Source organism: Struthio camelus, unplaced genomic scaffold (genome assembly GCF_040807025.1).
Source record: "Struthio camelus isolate bStrCam1 unplaced genomic scaffold, bStrCam1.hap1 HAP1_SCAFFOLD_115, whole genome shotgun sequence".
Taxonomy (NCBI): Eukaryota; Metazoa; Chordata; class Aves; order Struthioniformes; family Struthionidae; genus Struthio; species Struthio camelus.
Window position 1 is genome coordinate 108,808 of NW_027182707.1, and position 17,359 is coordinate 126,166.

The 17,359-nt window shown below is 64.2% G+C and overlaps 1 protein-coding gene across 1 annotated transcript in view; it reads left to right on the plus strand.

Moving 5' to 3' along the window:
- ATP4A (ATPase H+/K+ transporting subunit alpha) overlaps positions 1-17,359 on the plus strand; it is a 28,991-nt gene that overhangs the window by 269 nt on the left and 11,363 nt on the right. The window contains exons 2-15 of the mRNA XM_068929462.1: positions 213-326; positions 945-1,004; positions 2,083-2,286; positions 2,580-2,693; positions 3,230-3,364; positions 3,595-3,712; positions 3,845-4,113; positions 4,772-4,970; positions 6,030-6,139; positions 6,994-7,128; positions 7,961-8,141; positions 13,074-13,231; positions 15,997-16,133; positions 16,841-16,991. Coding sequence (XP_068785563.1) covers positions 213-326; positions 945-1,004; positions 2,083-2,286; positions 2,580-2,693; positions 3,230-3,364; positions 3,595-3,712; positions 3,845-4,113; positions 4,772-4,970; positions 6,030-6,139; positions 6,994-7,128; positions 7,961-8,141; positions 13,074-13,231; positions 15,997-16,133; positions 16,841-16,991 — 2,085 coding nt within the window. The remainder of the gene's footprint in view (positions 1-212; positions 327-944; positions 1,005-2,082; positions 2,287-2,579; positions 2,694-3,229; positions 3,365-3,594; positions 3,713-3,844; positions 4,114-4,771; positions 4,971-6,029; positions 6,140-6,993; positions 7,129-7,960; positions 8,142-13,073; positions 13,232-15,996; positions 16,134-16,840; positions 16,992-17,359) is intronic.

The window sequence follows — 17,359 nt, forward strand, 5'->3', positions numbered from 1 at the left end:
GATGGAAGGAGATGGAGGATGGAAGGAGATGGAGGGTGGAGGGAGATGGAGGGTGGAAGGAGATGGAGGACAGAGGGAGAGGGAGGACACAAGGAGATGGAGGATGGAAGGAGATGGAGGGTGGAGGACGGAGGGAGATGGAGGACGGAGGCAGATGGAGGGGAGAGGGAGGGAGGGCGGTGACCCCCCCGACCCCTGACCTCTGACCCCAGGAGAGCTACGAGCTGGGACCCCGGGGCCGGGCCCCGCCCCCCGCGGCGGCGGCCAAGGGCCGGGGACGGCGCAAGAAGGAGCGGCTGGAGGACATGAAGAAGGAGATGGACGTGGTACGGGGCGGGGGGGGGAACTGGGAGGGGCTGGGAGGGTCAACGGAGGGACTGGGAGGTCGGTATGGGCACTGGGAGGGACTGGGAGGGTCAACGGAGGGACTGGGAGGTCGGTAAGGACACTGGGAGGCACTGGGAGGGTTAATGGAGGGACTGGGAGGTCGGTATGGACACTGGAAAGGACTGGGAGGATCAACGGGGGGACTGGGAGGTCAGTATGGACACTGGAAAGGACTGGGAGGGACTAGGAGGGTCAACGGAGGGACTGGGAGGTCGGTATGGACACTGGGAAGGACTGGGAGGGACTAGGAGGGTCAACGGAGGGACTGGGAGGTCGGTATGGACACTGGGAAGGACTGGGAGGGTCAACGGAGGGACTGGGAGGTCGGTATGGACACTGGGAGGGACTGGGAGGGTCAACGGAGGGACTGGGAGGTCGGTATGGACACTGGGAGGCACTGGGAGGGTTAATGGAGGGACTGGGAGGTCGGTATGGACACTGGGAGGGACTGGGAGGTCGGTATGGACACTAGGAGGCACTGGGAGGGACTGGGAGGGACTGGGAGGGTCAAGGGGGGGGCAGGGGTCGGAGGTCGCGGCTGAGCCCGGCGCCCCCAGGACGACCACAAGCTCGACCTGCCCGACCTGGAGGCCAAGTACAGCACCAGCCTCACCCGGGTGGGTGACCCCCGACCCCTGACCCCACGACCCCCCCCACCACCCACCTCCCCACTCCCGACCCCGGTGACCCCCCCCGGTGACCCCACCCCCACTGACCACCAGCAACCCCCCTGTTGACCCCCACCACCACCACCCATCCCCGTTGACCCCCCCCAACAGAAGCCCTTTGACCCCCGGTGCCCCCCCCATTGATCCCAGTTGACCCCCGTGGACCTCCTGATGGCCCCCCCTTGACCCCACCACCCCCCACTGACCCCCAGCAGCAGCCCGCTGACCCCAGCTGACCCACATTGACCCCGCTGATGCCCATTGACCCCCGTTGATGGCCCTGCTGCCCCCGTTGACCCCCGCTGCCCCCCATTGACCCCCGAGTTGACCCTCATTGACCCTGTTGACGACCCTGCTGCCCCGTTGACCCCCACTGCCCCCTGTTGACCCCATTGATGCCTATTGACCCCTGTTGATGGCCCTGCTGCCCCCTGTTGACCAAGTTGACCCCCATTGACCCCACTGATGCCCATTGACCCCCATTGATGGCTCTGCTGCCCCCTGTTGACCCCCGCTGCCCCCCATTGACCCTGTTGACCCCCATTGACCCCCATTGATGGCCCTGCTGCCCCCATTGACCCCCACTGCCCCCCATTGACCCCCAAGCTGACCCACATTGACCCCGTTGATGCCCATTGACCCCTGTTGATTTTCCTGCTGCCCCCCATTGACCCCTGCTGCCCCCATTGACCCCCGAGTTGACCCCCATTGACCCCGCTGATGCCCATTGACCCCTGTTGATTTTCCTGCTGCCCCCCATTGACCCCTGCTGCCCCCCATTGACCCCTGCTGCCCCCCGTTGACCCCCATTGACCCCGTTGACGGCCCTACTGCCCCCCGCTGCCCCCGTTGACCCCTATAGACGGCCCTGCTGCCCCCGTTGACCCCCGCTGCCCCCCATTGACCCCTGAGTTGACCCCCATTGACCTCATTGATGCCCATTGCCCCCCATTGACCCTCCCCCACTGCATCCCGTTGACCCCCGCTACCCTCTGCTGACCCCCGCTGACCCCCCCAACCCCGGCAGGGCCTGGGCCCGGGGGCGGCGGCCGAGCGGCTGCTGCGGGACGGCCCCAACGAGCTGCGGCCGCCGCGGGGGACCCCCGAGTGCCTCAAGTTCGCCCGGCAGCTGGCCGGGGGGCTCCAGTGCCTCATGTGGGTGGCGGCGGCCATCTGCCTGGTGGCCTTCGGCATCCAGCGGGGCCAGGGCGACCTCACCAGCGCCGACGACGTAGGTCCCGGATGCCTGGGCCCCTCCTGGGTGGGGGGAGTGAGGGTGGGGTGGGGAGGGCCTGGGTGGTGGCCACCTGCCTGGTGGCCTTGGGCATCCAGCGGGGCCAGGGTGACCTCAGCAGTGCTGATGACAGGTCCCGGACGCCTGGGTCCCTCCCGAGGGGGGTTTTGAGGGTGGAACAGGGCTTCCCGGACACCTGGGTCCCTCCCGAGGGGGGTTTTGAGGGTGGAACAGGGCTTCCCGGACACCTGGGCCCCTCCCACGTGACCGAGGTCCTGGTGGTCCCCCAGCTGTACCTGGCCATCGCCCTCATCGCCGTCGTCGTCGTCACCGGCTGCTTCGGCTACTACCAGGAGTTCAAGAGCACCAACATCATCGCCAGCTTCAAGAACCTCGTGCCCCAGGTGGGCCGGACACCTGGGCCCCACCGCCACCACCCCCCGGATGCCTGGGCCCCTCCCTGGGATTGAGTGTGCCCTACCATGCCCGGATGCCTGGGTCCTCAGGGTGTTTTATGGGGCTGGGTATCCTCCCGGACACCTGGGTCCCTCCCCGGACACCTGGGTCCCTCCCCGGATGCCTGGGCCACCGCAACCAGACAACTGGGTCCTTCTGGAGGTCTGGGTCCCTCCCTGGACACCTGGGTCCCTCCTCGGACACCTGGGTCCCTCCTCGGATGCCTGGGCCCTTCCCCAGGCATCTGGGTCCCCCTGGACTTCTAGGTCCCCTCCTGGACATCTGGGTCCCCCCTGGATGCCTGAGCCCCTCCCAGATGCCTGGGTCCCCCTGGAGGTCTGGGACCCTCTCCTGGGTCCCCAGGGTGCTCTATGGGGCTGGACCCCCTCCCGGATGCCTGGGTCCCTGGGGTGCTCTGTGGAGCTGTGTCGCCTCCCGGCCACCTGGGTCCCTCACCCCGGACGCCTGGGCCCCTTCCTTGCAGCAAGCCACGGTGATCCGGGAAGGAGACAAGTTCCAGATCGACGCCAACCAGCTGGTGGTGGGCGACGTGGTGGAGATCAAGGGGGGCGACCGGGTGCCCGCCGACATCCGCATCCTCAGCGCCCAGGGCTGCAAGGTAGGGACGCCTGGGCCCCCCCGGACGCCTGGGTCCCCTCAGGGTAGCAGTGAGGCCTTGGACACCTGGGTCCTTGCTGGGCATCTGGGACCTTCCCAGACACCTGGGACACTCCTGGATGCCTGGGACGCCTCCTTGAGGTGGCGGGGGCCCAGGTGCCTGGGTCCCTCCCGGACACCTGGGTCCCTCCCGGATGCCTGGGTCCCTCCCGGACGCCTGGGTCCCCACAGGTGGATAACTCGTCGCTGACGGGAGAGTCGGAGCCGCAGACGCGGTCGCCCGAGTGCACCCACGAGTCACCTCTGGAGACCCGCAACATCGCCTTCTTCTCCACCATGTGCCTCGAAGGTGCCCGGACACCTGGGTCCCCTCCCTGGACAGCTGGGTCCCCTCCCCGGACACCTGGCTCCTCTATTCCCCATCCCTCCCCCCCCAAAACCGGACACCTGGGTCCCTCCTGGACACCTGGGTCCCCCGCAGGTACGGCCACGGGGCTGGTGATCAACACGGGCGACCGGACCATCATCGGGCGCATCGCCAGCCTGGCCTCGGGCGTGGAGAACGAGAAGACGCCCATCGCCATCGAGATCGAGCACTTCGTCGACATCATCGCCGGCCTCGCCATCTTCTTCGGCGGCACCTTCTTCGTGGTGGCCATGGTCATCGGCTACCCCTTCCTCCGCGCCATGGTCTTCTTCATGGCCATCGTGGTGGCCTACGTGCCCGAGGGGCTGCTGGCCACCGTCACGGTGAAGCCTGGGGAGAGGGGGGCTTGTGTGAACCTGGGCGACCATAGGTCTCCTGAGGTTCATGGGTGCTAGGTGATCCTGGGGGAGGCTTTAGGCATGACCCAACTCATGGGTGTTAGGCGGGCCCCGGAGGTCCCTATGGGTCCATGGACACCACACAAGGTCCAGCCCAGCCTGTGGGTGGTCTACGGGCCTTGGAGGTCCCTGTGGGTCCATGGGCACCATGCAAGGTCCAACCCAGCCTGTGGGTGCTTTATGGGCCTTGGAGGTCCCTCTGGGACCAACTCAAGCCATGGATGCTAGATGGGCCCTGAATGTCCCTATGGGTTCCCCAGCACCACATGAGCTCCAGGAGGTCCCTCTGGGTCCAACCCAATGCATGGGTGCCCTCGACACCCCTATGGATCCACGGACATGTGGATCCAAGGTCCAACCCAGGCTGTGGCTGGTCTATGGGCTCTGGACATCCCCATAGGTCCAACCCAATCCATAGGTGCTAGCAGGGCCATGAACGTCCCTATGGGTCCACGAGCACCATGTGAGGTCCCTGTGGGTCCAACCCAACCCATGGGTGCTCCACGGGTCCTGGACATCCTTGTGGGTCCATGCGGGCTCTGAGGGGAGCTTCATGGGGCCTGACGAGCGCCCGGTGGCCCAGGTGTGCCTGTCGCTGACGGCGAAGCGGCTGGCGCGGAAGAACTGCGTGGTGAAGAACCTGGAGGCGGTGGAGACGCTGGGCTCCACCTCGGTCATCTGCTCCGACAAGACGGGCACCCTCACGCAGAACCGCATGACCGTGGCCCACCTCTGGTTCGACAACCAGATCCACACGGCTGACACCACCGAGGACCAGTCCGGTGAGCCGGACGCCTGGGTCCATCCCGGCCCGGACCCCTGGGTTCCTCCCCACCTGGGTGGAGAGTTGGGTCCCTTCCCCACCCACACATCTGAGTCCCCTCCCTGCCTGGATGCCTGGGCCCCTCCCAGATGCTGGGGGGAATCTCTCTCAGATGCTGGGGTCCCTTCCGGATGCCTGGGCCCCTCCCGGACACCTGGGCCCTTCCCAGACACCAAGGTCCCTCCCCAAACACCAAGGTCCCTCCCCAATGCCTAGGTTGCTCCTTGGACACCTGGGTCCCTCCTAGATGTCTAAGCCCCTCCCCGGACACCTGGGTCCTCCCTCCTGGACACCAGGGTCCTTCCCGGACACCTGGGCCCCTCCCCGGACCCCTGGGCCCTCCTGGACACCTGGGTCCCATCTTGGATGCTTGGGTTCCTCCTCGGATGCCTGGGTCCCCCCACCCCACCATGGACGCCTGGGTCCCTCCTGGCCACCTGGGTCCCATCCTGGCCCCCTGTGCCCCCACACCCGGATGCCTGGGCCCCTCCCAGACCCCTGGGCCCTCCTGGACACCTGGGTCCCATCTTGGATGCTTGGGTTCCTCCTCGGATGCCTGGGTCCCCCCACCCCACCCTGGACGCCTCGGTCCCTCCTGGCCACCTGGGTCCCATCCTGGCCCCCTGGGCCCCCACGACCGGATGCCTGGGCCCCTCCCAGACCCCTGGGCCCTCCTGGACACCTGGGTCCCATCTTGGATGCTTGGGTTCCTCCTCGGATGCCTGGGTCCCCCCACCCCACCCTGGACGCCTGGGTCCCTCCTGGCCACCTGGGTCCCATCCTGGCCCCCTGTGCCCCCACACCCGGATGCCTGGGCCCCTCCCAGACCCCTGGGCCCTCCTGGACACCTGGGTCCCATCTTGGATGCTTGGGTTCCTCCTCGGATGCCTGGGTCCCCCCACCCCACCCCGGACGCCTGGGTCCCTCCTGGCCACCTGGGTCCCATCCTGGCCCCCTGGGCCCCCACGACCGGACGCCTGGGCCCCCGTGCTGAGCAGCAGCCGCCCCCCGCCCCCAGGGCAGAGCTTCGACCAGTCGTCGGAGACGTGGCGGGCCCTGAGCCGCATCATCACCCTCTGCAACCGCGCCGTGTTCAAGCCCGGCCAGGACAACATCCCCGTCGCCAAGGTCTGCCCCATGGCCGGAGGGGGTCTATAGGGGGCATGTCATATAGGGGGAGGATATAGGGGGCACAAAGGTGCCTATGGGGGGACATATAGGGGCATGTAAGGGCTATAGGGGGCACAAAGCTGCCTATAGGGACATAGAGGGGGCATATAAGGGCTATAGGGGGCATAAAGGAGCCTATGGGTGGACATATAGGGGTCATATAAGGGCTATAGGGGGCATGAAGGTACCTGTGGGGACATAGAGGGGGCATATAAGGGCTATAGGGGGCATAAAGGAGCGTATGGGTGGACGTATAGAGGCATATAAGGGCTATAGGGGGCGTAAAGCTGCCTATGGGGACATAGGGGGGCATATAAGGGGTACAGGGAGCCTATGGGGGGACATAGAGGGGGCATATAAGGGCAATAGGGAACATGAAGGTGCCTGTGGGGGGACATATAGGGGGCATAAAGGAGCCTATGGGGACATATAGGGGACATAAAGGTGCCTATGGGGACATAGGGGGGCACATAAGGGCTATAGGGGGCCTATGGGGGACATATAGGGGGCATAAAGGTGCTTACGGGGCCATAGAGGGAGCATATCAGGGCTATAGGAGGCCTATGGGGGGACACATGGGGGATATAAGGGCTATAGGGGGCCTATGGGAGGGCCATAGGGGGGCATATAAGGGCTATAGGAGCATAAGGGTGCCTATGGGGACACAGAGGGCTCCTCTAAGGGCTATAGGGGGCCTATGGGTGGACATAGAGGGGGCATATAAGGGCTATAGGGGGCATAAAGGAGCCTATGCGGGCCATAGGGGGCATATAAGGGCTATAGGGGGCATAGAGGTGCCTGTTTGGGGGCAGCGCGAGGTCATCGGCGACGCCTCGGAGACGGCGCTGCTCAAGTTCGCCGAGGCCACGGTGGGCAACGTGGCCGAGCAGCGGGGCCGGTACCCCAAGGTCTGCGAGGTGCCCTTCACCTCCGCCAACAAGTTCCAGGTGCGACCCCCCCCCGCAAACCCCCCAGGGAGGGGCCCAGGCGTCCGGGGAGGGGCCCAGGCGTCCGGGGAGGGACTCAGGTGTCCAGGGAGGGACCCAGGCATCCGGGAGGGACCCAGGTGTCCGGGGGGGGCCCAGGTGTCCAGGAGGGGCCCAGGTGTCTGGGAGGGGCCCAGGTGTCCAGGGAGGGGCCCAGGTGTCCGGGGAGGGACCCAGGTGTCCGAGAGGGGCCCAGGTGTCCGGGAGGGGCCCAGGCGTCCGGGAGGGGCCCAGGCATCCGGGGAGGGACCCAGGTGTCTGGGAGGGGCCCAGGTGTCCAGGAGGGACCCAGGCATCCGGGAGGGGCCCAGGCATCCGGGAGGGACCCAGGTGTCCACGAGGGGCCCAGGCGTCCGGGAAGGACCCAGGTGTCCGGGGAGGGGCCCAGGTGTCCAGGAGGGACCCAGGCGTCCATGAGGGACCCAGGTGTCCGGGGGGGGGCCCAGGTGTCCGGGGGGGACCCAGGTGTCCAGGAGGGACCCAGGCGTCCGGGGAGGGACCCATGTGTCCGGGAGGGACCCAGGTGTCAGGGAGGGGCCCAGGTGTCCGGGAGGGACCCAGGCGTCCGGGAGGGGCCCAGGCGTCTGGGGAGGGCCCAGGTGTCCGGGAGGGACCCAGGTGTCCGGGAGGGGCCCAGGCATCCGGGGAGGGGCCCAGGTGTCCGGGGAGGGACCCAGGTGTCCGGGAAGGGACCCAGGACTCCGGGAGGGACCCAGGCATCCGGGGAGGGGCCCAGGCGTCCGGGGGACGGTGCTGGCCGCCCCCCCCCCACCGCCGGCGCGCCCTGGCGCAGGTGTCGGTGCACGAGACCGGCGAGCGGCTGCTGCTGGTGCTCAAAGGGGCCCCCGAGCGGGTGCTCGAGCGCTGCCGCAGCGTCATGCTCAAGGGCCAGGAGCTGCCCCTGGACCAGCAGTGGCGGGAGGCCTTCGAGAGCGCCTACGCCGAGCTGGGCGGCCGCGGCGAGCGCGTCCTGGGTGAGCCCCCCCCCCCGCCCCGCCCCACGGCTTGCAGAGCACGCACACGCCACGTGCAACATGCTGCGTGCAACATGGAGGGTGCACACGCCACGTGCAACATGCTACATGCAACATGGAGTGTGCACATGCCACGTGTAACATGCTGTGTGCTGCATGGAGTGTGCACACGCCATGTGCAACATGCTACATGCAACATGGAGTGTGCACATGCCACGTGTAACATGCTGTGTGCTGCATGGAGTGTGCACACGCCACATGTAACATGCTACGTGCAACATAGAGCGTGCACACGCCACGTGCATCATGCTGTGTGCTGCATGGAGCGTGCACATGCCACGTGTAACATGCTGCGTGCAACATAGAGTGTGCACACGCCACGTGCAACATGTTACATGCAACATAGAGGGTGCACATGCCACGTGCAACATGCTACATGCAACATAGAGTGTGCACATGCCACGTGTAACATGCTGCGTGCAACATGGAGTGTGCACATGCAACGTGCAACATGCTACATGCAACATGGAGCGTGCACATGCCACGTGTAACATGCTGCGTGCAACATGGAGTGTGCACACGCCACGTGCAACATGCTGCGTGCAACATGGAGTGTGCACATGCCACGTGCAACATGCTGCGTGCAACATGGAGTGTGCACACGCCACGTGCAACATGCTGCGTGCAACATGGAGTGTGCACACGCCACGTGCAACATGCTGTGTGCTGCATGGAGCGTGCACACGCCACGTGCAACATGCTACGTGCAACATGGAGCGTGCACACGCCACGTGCAACATGCTACATGCAACATGGAGTGTGCACACGCCACGTGCAACATGCTACGTGCAACATAGAGGGTGCACATGCAACGTGCAACATGCTGTGTGCTGCATGGAGTGTGCACACGCCATGTGCAACATGCTACATGCAACATGGAGTGTGCACATGCCACGTGTAACATGCTGTGTGCTGCATGGAGTGTGCACACGCCACATGTAACATGCTACGTGCAACATAGAGCGTGCACACGCCACGTGCATCATGCTGTGTGCTGCATGGAGCGTGCACATGCCACGTGTAACATGCTGCGTGCAACATGGAGTGTGCACATGCCACGTGCATCATGCTACATGCAACATGGAGCGTGCACATGCCACGTGCATCATGCTACATGCAACATGGAGTGTGCACATGCCACGTGCAACATGCTGTGTGCTGCATGGAGCGTGCACACGCCACGTGCAACATGCTACGTGCAACATGGAGTGTGCACACACCACGTGCAACATGCTACGTGCAACATGGAGTGTGCACATGCCACGTGCAACATGCTGTGTGCTGCATGGAGTGTGCACACGCCACGTGCAACATGCTGTGTGCTGCATGGAGCGTGCACACGCCACGTGCAACATGCTACGTGCAACATGGAGTGTGCACACACCACGTGCAACATGCTACGTGCAACATGGAGTGTGCACATGCCACGTGCAACATGCTGTGTGCTGCATGGAGCGTGCACACGCCACGTGCAACATGCTGCGTGCAACATGGAGTGTGCACACGCCACGTGCAACATGCTGTGTGCTGCATGGAGCGTGCACACGCCACGTGCAACATGCTACGTGCAACATGGAGTGTGCACACGCCACGTGCAACATGCTGTGTGCAACATAGAGCATGCACACGCCACGTGCAACATGCTACATGCAACATGGAGTGTGCACACGCCACGTGCAACATGCTGTGTGCTGCATGGAGTGTGCACACGCCACGTGCAACATGCTACGTGCAACATAGAGTGTGCACATGCCACGTGCAACATGCTACATGCAACATGGAGTGTGCACACGCCACGTGCAACATGCTGCCTGCAACATGGAGTGTGCACACGCCACGTGCAACATGCTACATGCAACATAGAGTGTGCACATGCCACGTGCAACATGCTACATGCAACATAGAGTGTGCACATGCCACGTGTAACATGCTGTGTGCTGCATGGAGAGTGCACACGCCACGTGCAACATGCTACGTGCAACATAGAGTGTGCACATGCCACGTGCAACATGCTGAGTGCAACATAGCGCATGTACATGCAACATGTAACATGCTATGTGCAACATAGAGCATGCAGATGCAACATGCAACATGCTACATGCAACATAGAGAATGTACATGCAACGTATAGCATGCTATGTGCAACATAGAGCATGCACATGCTACATGCTACATGCTACATGCAACATAGAGCATGCACACACCACGTGCAACATGCTACATGCAACATAGAGTGTGCACATGCCACGTGCAACATGCTACATGCAACATAGAGTGTGCACATGCCACGTGTAACATGCTGTGTGCTGCATGGAGAGTGCACACGCCACGTGCAACATGCTACGTGCAACATAGAGTGTGCACATGCCACGTGCAACATGCTGAGTGCAACATAGCGCATGTACATGCAACATGTAACATGCTATGTGCAACATAGAGCATGCAGATGCAACATGCAACATGCTACATGCAACATAGAGAATGTACATGCAACGTATAGCATGCTATGTGCAACATAGAGCATGCACATGCTACATGCTACATGCTACATGCAACATAGAGCATGCACACACCACGTGCAACATGCTACATGCAACATAGAGTGTGCACATGCCACGTGCAACATGCTACATGCAACATAGAGTGTGCACATGCCACGTGTAACATGCTGTGTGCTGCATGGAGAGTGCACACGCCACGTGCAACATGCTACGTGCAACATAGAGTGTGCACATGCCACGTGCAACATGCTGAGTGCAACATAGCGCATGTACATGCAACATGTAACATGCTATGTGCAACATAGAGCATGCAGATGCAACATGCAACATGCTACATGCAACATAGAGAATGTACATGCAACGTATAGCATGCTATGTGCAACATAGAGCATGCACATGCTACATGCTACATGCTACATGCAACATAGAGCATGCACACACCACGTGCAACATGCTACATGCAACATAGAGTGTGCACATGCCACGTGCAACATGCTACATGCAACATAGAGTGTGCACATGCAACGTGTAACATGCTGTGTGCTGCATGGAGAGTGCACACGCCACGTGCTACATGCTACATGCAACATAGAGCATGCACACGCCACGTGCAACATGCTACGTGCAACATAGAGTGTGCACATGCTACATGCTACATGCAACATAGAGCATGCGCATGCCACGTGCAACATGCTATGTGCAGCGCGGAGCATGCACACGCCACGCGGGGCCTGCACACGCCGGCTGCAACACGCTACATGCAACGCAGAGCCCTCCCCTGCAACGCGCCGCCGTGCAACACGGAGCAGGCGTCCGCGCCGCGTGACACGCGGGGGGGTGGCGGGAGGACACGGGCCGGGGACACGGGAACCCGCCCTGACGGCTCCCGTGTTCCTGCGTGTTGTTCGTCGCGTGTTGTCCTGTGTTCCCGCCCTACGTGTTGTCCCGTGTCCCCTCCACCCCGTGTCCTCCCCTGTGCACGGCTGTGCACGCTTGCACGTGTGCGGTGTGCGTGTGGCCGTGCGTGGCGTGTGCGTGGCGTGTGCGTGGCATGTAAACCGCATGTGTGTGCTGCATTGCGTGTGGGCACTTGCGCGGTTGCGTGGCGTGTGCATGCCATGTGCGTCCCGTGTGCATCCCGTGTGCGTGCCGTGTGTGTGCCGTGTGCGTGCCGTGTGCATGCTCGATGCATGCCGTGTGTGTCCCATGTGTGTCCCGTGTGCATGCCGTGTGCATCCCATGTGCATGCTGTGTGCGTCCCATGTGTGTCCCGTGTGCATGCCGTGTGCATGCCGTGTGCATCCTGTGTGCATCCTGTGTGCATGCCGTGTGCGTGGCATGTGTGTCCCGTGTGCATGCCGTGTGCATGCCGTGTGCATCCTGTGTGCATCCTGTGTGCATGCCGTGTGCGTGGCATGTGTGTCCCGTGTGCATGCCATGTGCATGCCGTGTGCATCCTGTGTGCATGCCGTGTGCGTGCTCTATGCACGCCGTGTGCGTCCCGTGTGTGTCCCGTGTGCATGCCGTGTGCGTGCCGTGTGCATGCTCTACGTGTGCCGTGCGCGTGCCGTGCGTGTGCCGTGTGCGTCCCATGTGTGTGCCGTGTGCATGCTCTACGTGTGCCGTGCGCGTGCCGTGTGCGCGGCGTGTGCGTGGCGTGTGCGTGGCGTGTGCGTGCCGTGTGCGTGCCGTGTGCGTGCTCTACGTGTGCCGTGCGCGTGCCGTGTGCGCGGCGTGCGCGTGGCGTGCGCGTGGCGTGCGCGTTCCATGTGTGTGGCGTGTGCGCGCCGTGTGCGTCCCGTGTGCATGCCGTGTGCATGCTCTACGTGTGCCGTGCGCGTGCCGTGCGTGTGCCGTGTGCATGCCGTGTGCATGCTCTACGTGTGCCGTGTGCGTGCCGTGTGCGTCCCGTGTGCATGCTCTACGTGTGCCGTGCGCGTGCCGTGCGTGTGCCGTGTGCATGCCGTGTGCATGCTCTACGTGTGCCGTGTGCGTGCCGTGCGCGTGCCGTGTGTGTCCCGTGTGCATGTTCTACGTGTGCTGTGTGCGTGCCGTGTGCGTCCCGTGTGCGTGCCGTGTGCATGCTCTACGTGTGCCGTGTGCGTGCCGTGTGTGTGGCGTGTGCGCGCCGTGTGCGTGGCGTGCACGTGCCGTGCGCGTGCCGTGTGCGTGCCGTGTGCGTCCCGTGTGCATGCTCTACGTGTGCCGTGCGTGTGCCGTGCGTGTGCCATGTGCATGCCGTGTGCATGCCCTACGTGTGCCGTGTGCGTCCCGTGTGCGTGGCGTGTGCGCGGCGTGCGCGTGCCGTGTGCGTGGCGTGCGCGTGGCGTGTGCGTGGCGTGTGCGTGGCGTGTGCGGCGCGCGGGGCCAGGCTTCTGCCAGGGCTGGCTGCCGGGGCCGGCCGAGGGGCTGAGCCCGGAGGAGCTGCCGGGCGACGGGCTCTGCTTCACGGGCCTCGTGGCCATGATCGACCCGCCCCGCGCCTCCGTGCCCGCCGCCGTCCGCAAGTGCCGCACCGCCGGCATCCGGGTGAGCGCCCGCCGCCACGCGCCCCGCCACGCACCCCGCCACGCGCAATGCACAGCACACCCGGCAGCACAGCCGCCACGCGCAATGCACAGCACAACCTGCAACATGCAACCGGCAACACACCCGGCAGCACAGCCGGCAACATGCAATGCACAGCACAACCTGCAACACACACCCGGCAACACGCACCCGGCAACACAACCGGCAACATGCAATGCACAGCACAACGTGCAACACACACCTGGCAACACACACCCGGCAACACACCCGGCAAAACACAACCAGCAACACAGCCGGCAACATGCAATGCACAGCACACCCGGCAACACGCACCCGCAACACACCCGGCAACATGCACCCTGCAACACACCCAGCAACACACCCAGCAACATGCAATGCACAGCACACCCGGCAACACACACCCGGTAACACGCACCCACAACACACCCGGCAACATGCAATGCACAGCACAACCTGCAACACACACCTGGCAACACACCCGGCAAAACACAACCGACAACACAACCAGCAACATGCAATGCACAGCACAACCCGCAACATGCAACCGGCAACACACACCCAGCAACACGCACCTGGCAACACACCCGGCAACATGCACCTGGCAACACACCCGGCAACATGCAATGCACAGCACACCCGGCAACACACCCGGCAACACACACCCGGCAACACGCACCCGGCAACACAACCGGCAACATGCAATGCACAGCACAACGTGCAACACACACCTGGCAACACACACCTGGCAACACACCCGGCAAAACACAACCAGCAACACAGCCGGCAACATGCAATGCACAGCACACCCGGCAACACGCACCCGGCAACACGCAATGCACAGCACACCCTGCAGCACACAACCGGCAACACAACCGGCAACACACCCGGCAACATGCAATGCACAGCACACCCGGCAACACACACCTGGCAACACACCCGGCAACACACCCGGCAACATGCAATGCACAGCACACCCGGCAGCACAGCCAGCAACATGCAATGCACAGCACACCCGGCAACACACACCTGGCAACACACCCGGCAAAACACAACCAGCAACACACCCGGCAACACGCAATGCACAGCACAATCCGCAACACACAACCAGCAACACACCCGGCAACACACCCGGCAACATGCAATGCACAGCACAACCCGCAACACGCAACCGGCAACACACACCCGGCAACACACACCCAGCAACACAACCGGCAACATGCAATGCACAGCACACCCTGCAGCACACAACCGGCAACACAACCGGCAGCACAACCGGCAACGCGCAATGCACAGCACAATCCGCAACACACAACCAGCAACACACCCGGCAACACACCCGGCAACATGCAATGCACAGCACAACCTGCAACACACAACCGGCAACACACCCGGCAACACACCCGGCAACACAACCGGCAACATGCAATGCACAGCACACCCGGCAGCACACAACCGGCAACACACCCGGCAAAACACAACTGGCAACACAACCGGCAACAGGCAATGCACAGCACACCCGGCAACACACCCGGCAACACACCCGGCAACACAACCTCCAACACGCCCTGCAACACACAACCGGCAACACAACACGCAACACACGCTGCACAGCACAACCTGCAACACACAACCTGCAACACAACCTGCAACACAACACACAACGCGACCTGCAACGCAACGCACAACGCACAACGCAACAGGCCACACAACGTGCAATGCACACGACACAACACGCAACACACGACGTGCCGGACGACATACACCACGCAGCAGCACATGCGACATGCAACACGCCACACAACACGCAACGGGCGACGGGCAACACCACCTGCAACATGGGCCGTGACTGCGTCTGTGTCCCCCTGTGCCCTCCATGTCCCCCCATGTCCCCCATGTCCCCCATGTCCCCCCATGTCCCCCCATGTCCCTCCATGTCCTCCATGTCCCCCATGTCCCTCCATGTCCCTCCATGTCCCCCATGTCCCCCCGTGTCCCTCCATGTCCCCCATGTCCCCCATGTCCCCCCATGTCCTCCATGTCCCCCCATGTCCCTCCATGTCCCCCCATGTCCTCCATGTCCCTCCATGTCCCCCATGTCCCTCCATGTCCCCCATGTCCCCCCATGTCCCCCATGTCCCCACCATGTCCCTCCATGTCCCCCCATGTCCCCCCATGTCCCCCATGTCCCCACCATGTCCCTCCGTGTCCCCCATGTCCCCCCATGTCCCCCATGTCCCCCCGTGTCCCTCCATGTCCCCCATGTCCCCCATGTCCCCCCATGTCCTCCATGTCCCCCCATGTCCCTCCATGTCCCCCCATGTCCTCCATGTCCCTCCATGTCCCTCCATGTCCCTCCATGTCCCCCATGTCCCTCATGTCCCCCATGTCCCTCCATGTCCCCCCATGTCCCTCCATGTCCCCCATGTCCCCCATGTCCCTCCATGTCCCCCATGTCCCCCATGTCCCCCATGTCCCCCCATGTCCCTCCATGTCCCCCATGTCCCCCCGTGTCCCTCCATGTCCCCCCATGTCCCTCCATGTCCCCCGTGTCCCCCCGTGTCCCCCCATGTCCCCCCATGTCCTCCATGTCCCCCATGTCCCTCCATGTCCCCCCATGTCCCCCATGTCCCCCATGTCCCCCATGTCCCTCCATGTCCCCCCATGTCCCTCCATGTCCCCCCATGTCCCCCATGTCCCTCCATGTCCCCCCGTGTCCCCCCGTGTCCCCCCCCCGTGCGTGGCAGGTGATCATGGTGACCGGTGACCACCCCATCACGGCCCGGGCCATCGCTGGCGCCGTCGGCATCATCTCGGAGGGCAGCGAAACCCCGGAGGATCTGGCGGCCCGACTGCGCCTGCCCCTCGAGCAGGTCGACTACAGGTGGGCCCAGGCATCCGGGGAGGGGCCCAGGTGTCTGGGGAGGGGCCCAGGTGTCCGGGAGGGACCCAGGTGTCCAGGAGGGACCCAAGCGTCCGGGGGGGCCCAGGTGTCCAGGAGGGGCCCAAGCGTCCGGGGGGGCCCAGGCGTCCGGGGAGGGGCCCAGGTGTCTGGGGAGGGGCTCAGGCATCCGGGGAGGGCCCAGGTGTCCGGGAGGGACCCAGGTGTCCGGGAGGGGCCCAGGTGTCCAGGAGGGGCCCAGGTGTCCGGGAGGGACCCAAGTGTCCGGGAAGGGCCCAGGTGTCCGGGGAGGGCCCAGGCATCCGGGGAGGGGCCCAGGTGTCCGGGAGGGACCCAGGTGTCCGGGAGGGGCCCAGGTGTCCGGGAGGGGCCCAGGTGTCCGGGAAGGGCCCAGGTGTCCAGGGAGGGCCCAGGCATCCGGGGAGGGGCCCAGGTGTCCGGGAGGGACCCAGGTGTCCAGGAGGGGCCCAGGTGTCCAGGAGGGGCCCAGGTGCCTGGTAGGGGCCCAGGTGTCCAGGAGGAACCCAGGTGCCTGGTAGGGGCCCAGGTGTCCAGGAGGAACCCAGGTGTCCGGGAGGGGCCCAGGTGCCTGGTAGGGGCCCAGGTGTCCAGGAGGAACCCAGGTGTCCGGGAGGGGCCCAGGCGTCCGGGGGCCCAGGCGCCCGGGCAGCCAGGGGTGCTGTGCGCAGGCAGGCGCGGGCCCGGGTGCTGACGGGGGCGCAGCTGCAGGAGCTGGAGCCGGGGGAGCTGGTGGAGGCCCTGCGCACCCACCCCGAGATGGTCTTCGCCCGCACGTCGCCCCAGCAGAAGCTGGTCATCGTGGAGAGCTGCCAGCGCCTGGTGGGGACACGGGGGACGGGGGGGACGGGGGGACATGGAGGGACATGGAGGGACATGGGGGGACATGGAGGGACATGGGGGACATGGGGGGACATGGAGCACATGGAGGACATGGGGGGACATGGGGGGACACGGAGGGACACGGAGGGACATGGAGGACATGGGGGGACATGGAGGGACATGGAGGGACATGGAGGACATGGAGGACATGGGGGACATGGAGGGACATGGGGGGACATGGAGGACATGGGGGACATGGGGGGACATGGAGGGACATGGGGGGACATGGGGGGACATGGGGGGACATGGAGGACATGGGGGACATGGGGGGACATGGAGGGACATGGAGGGACATGGGGGGACATGGG